The 3512-nt window shown below is 44.7% G+C and overlaps 2 protein-coding genes across 2 annotated transcripts in view; one reads left to right on the top strand and one right to left on the bottom strand.

The window, feature by feature from the left end:
- Positions 1 to 2003, bottom strand: part of nop16 (NOP16 nucleolar protein homolog (yeast)) — a 22987-nt gene extending 20984 nt beyond the window's left edge. Inside the window, exons 1-2 of the mRNA XM_043703753.1 lie at positions 1937 to 2003; positions 1618 to 1822 (exon numbers count right to left, since the gene is read on the bottom strand). Of these exons, the coding sequence (XP_043559688.1) occupies positions 1618 to 1724 (107 nt within the window). The 5' untranslated portion in view covers positions 1725 to 1822; positions 1937 to 2003. The remainder of the gene's footprint in view (positions 1 to 1617; positions 1823 to 1936) is intronic.
- Positions 2004 to 2317: 314 nt separating this feature from the next.
- higd2a (HIG1 hypoxia inducible domain family, member 2A) overlaps positions 2318 to 3512 on the top strand; it is an 8088-nt gene continuing 6893 nt past the window's right edge. The window contains exon 1 of the mRNA XM_043703751.1: positions 2318 to 2504. Within this exon, the coding sequence (XP_043559686.1) occupies positions 2324 to 2504 (181 nt within the window). The 5' untranslated portion in view covers positions 2318 to 2323. The remainder of the gene's footprint in view (positions 2505 to 3512) is intronic.

Raw genomic sequence — 3512 nt, 5'->3', positions numbered from 1 at the left:
GCAGCGCCTTCCTAACCTGCAATCTTCTTCCTGACCTCTCCGCCCCCACCCCACTCTGGCCTATCACCCTCACCTTGACCTCCTTCCTAGTTCTAGTTCTAGTTCTGGACTCCCCGACCCCAGGGAAAAGACTTTGCCTATTTACCCTATCCATGCCCTTCAATTTTGTAAACCTCTATAAAGATCACCCCTCAGCCTCTGAGGCTGCAAGGAAAATAGCCCCAGCCTGTTCAGCCTCTCCTTGTAGCTCAGATCCTCCAACCCTGGCAACATCCTTGTAAATCTTTTCTGAATCCTTTCAAGTTTCACAACATCTTTCCGATAGGAAGACCAGAATTGCACGCAATATTCCAACAGTGGCCTAACCAATGTCCTGTACAGCTGCAACATGACCTCCCAACTCCTGTACTCAATACTCTGACCAATAAAGGATAGCATACCAAACGCCTTCTTCACTATCCTATCTACCTGCGACTCCACTTTCAAGGAGCTATGAACCTGCACTCCAAGATCTCTTTTTTCAGCAACACTCCCGAGGACCTTACCATTAAGTGTATGAGTCCTGATCCTTTTTGCTGCAGGCCCTGCCACAAGTACTGTCTCACCTCTAATTGGTTCACAGTGGTGTAAACATATTGTTCAAAAAAAACGAAACTAATGGTCAGCTAATCTATTTTAGATATCATTTGCAGAACATTTGTTTATGGCTGACATGAACTCCTGTAACAGTGTTTACATGTCCTGCATTCCTTTTAGCGCTGAAAATGTGTTGCTGGAAAAGCGCAGCAGGTCAGGCAGCATCCAGGGAACAGGAGAAACGTCGATTCTCCTGTTCCCTGGATGCTGCCTGACCTGCTGCGCTTTTCCAGCAACACATTTTCAGCTCTGATCTCCAGCATCTGCAGACCTCACTTTCTCCTGCATTCCTTTTACCCAACCCCCTATAGTGTACATAGTCATTTAATCCTTTTATTAAATGCTCAATGCCTTCTCAATAATGGTTAGGAGACGAGAGATTCGCTGGTTCATTAAAGTCGTTTAGGAATGTAAATTTGTACATAAGTCTAGGCTTCTTTTGACTCCAGACCCACAGCACTGTGGATACCTCTTAACTGCACTCTGGGCAATCAGGTACGGACAATAAAGGGTTGTCTAGTCAGCAACGCGTCCAGGCCATGAACAAGTTTAGATCAGGAGCTGTACGAGCAGAAGTAGACCATTCGGCCGATCGTATCTGCTCCGCCCTTCTCTAAGATCATGGCTGATCGGACAGTCCTCAACTCCACTTCCCTGCCTTTACCCCAGAATTCTCGATTATCTTGCTGATTAAAAATCCATCTCTCACTCACTGGAAAATGCCCTACTCTTCTGTACCACCTGATTCAAACATGGCGCCACTAACAACGTGACACCAGTTCACTGAGAGAAACAGGCGGCTACTCAACACACAAAACAAAAAAAAACCAAGCGGTAAAAGCTCAATAAAATGAAACCAACGCCCGGTGATAATTCTTCATAAACTATCACCGTCCATTTTAGAATCAGAGTGATTGAAGGAGCCACTGACAGGGTTTCTGTGGGAGGAGAAGCCCGAGCCCCGGCCTCTCCTACACTCACCACTCGATCCGCGGATTTTCTTTCTTCTGCATCCTCCGTTTGAGTCTTTTCCGATTGATATTATAATTGAACTTCTTCCTTCTGTTTTTCCCTTTTGCGTTCGGCATCTTTGAAAAAACGATCCACACGAACTCAGCAACACGCGTCTACACACCACCTGAACTCTGACCCTTGTCCTCTGACCCTGCCCAGGTCCTGAATACCGCTTTATCAAAATGAGAAATTGTATTTCTGTTAGTAATTTGATCATTACTCTTCGATGCTATTTTTGATAAAATAATTTAGTGATAAGACGGTATGAAGACATAACAAACCTCACCTTTTGGAATGTTTGGGTATCGGTTAGTTTTAACTGTCAATCACAGGCTGAGACCCCGCCCTTTATTGCGGTTGGTGGGTATTACCTGTCAATCACAGGTAGAGGTTCCAACTGCTAACTGCTAATCACGGGCTGAGGCTCCGCCCTTTAATGCGGTTGGTGTACTTTAACTGTCAATCACAGACTGTGATTCCATCTAGGTCGAAGCTCCGCCCTTTAATGCGGTTGGTGTGAACTAACCGTCAATCACAGGCTGAGGCCAGCCCTTTGGAAGGTTCCGTCCGTTAACTGTCAATCACATATGGGGCCAACCTCCGTTTAGAGTAACGATATTGGCGTATGATAATCGTCAGACGGGGACCCTAACCCCATTGTGTTTCCGGTCATATGACCTTATTCCCGGCTCTGACAAAAGATCTTGGGATGAAGTCGTTTTCTGCAGCGTCGGTGCTCGATTTAACGAAGCCTCCGGATATTGAGGGTTTTACTCCATTCCCCAAACCCAAGGAGGAAGGTTTTCAAGAAAAGTTCATAAGGAAAACGAAAGAAAACCCGTTCGTTCCAATCGGTGAGTATAGCGTCCGTTAGAGCTTGGGGTCGAGCTGAAAGTGATTGAATCAAGATTCATTTAGACTGGAATTCATCTTGGATTCCTTTTAAACTACACTTGACGGGACATATAAAACTGAAATTGTTTGTTTAAGTACTGTTTATTACGTGTAGTGTCTAAATTTTCTTTGTCCCTAATGCCATTCAATTTGTAAACACAAGTTAACTTTGGAACCTTTTAAAATATGCGAGTCTGTTTTACTGTATACTGATCGCAGAAAATGGGGGAGATACTAAATGAATATTTTGCATCAGTGTTTACTGTGGAAAAGGATATGGAAGATATAGACTGGAGGGAAATAGATGGTAACATCTTGCAAAATGTCCAGATTACAGAGGAGGAAGTGCTGGATGTCTTGAAATGGGTAAAGGTGGATAAATCCCCAGGACCTGATCAGGTGTACCCAAGAACTCTGTGGGAAGTTAGAGAAGTGATTGCTGGGCCTCTTGCTGAGATATTTGTATCGTCATAGTCAAGGTGAGGTGCTGAAAGACTTGAGGTTGGCAAACATGGTGCCACTGTTTAAAAAGGGTGGTAAGGACAAGCCAGGGAACCATATACCAGTGAGCCTGACCTCGGTGATGGGCAAGTTGTTGGAGGGAATCCTGAGGGAGTGGATGTACATGTATTTGGAAAGGTAAGGACTGATTCTCCTGTTTCCTGGATGCTGCCTGACCTGCTGCGCTGTTCCAGCAACACATTTTCAGCCCTGATTAGGGATAGTCAACATGGCTTTGTGCGTGAGAAATCATGTCTCACAAACTTGATTAAGTTTTTTGAAGATGTAACAAAGAGGATTGATGAGGGCAGAGCGGTAGATGTGATCTATATGGACTTCAGTAAGGCATTCAACAAGGTTCCCCATGGGAGACTGATTGATTAGCAAGGTTAGATCTCATGGAATACAGAGAGAACTAGCCATTTGGATACAGAACTGGCTCAAAGGTAGAAGACAGAGGGTGGTGG

This window comes from Chiloscyllium plagiosum, chromosome 14, assembly GCF_004010195.1.
Source record: "Chiloscyllium plagiosum isolate BGI_BamShark_2017 chromosome 14, ASM401019v2, whole genome shotgun sequence".
In the NCBI taxonomy this organism is placed as follows: Eukaryota; Metazoa; Chordata; class Chondrichthyes; order Orectolobiformes; family Hemiscylliidae; genus Chiloscyllium; species Chiloscyllium plagiosum.
Note: the sequence above shows the minus strand (reverse complement) of the source record. Positions and strands in the feature narration are given on the sequence as shown.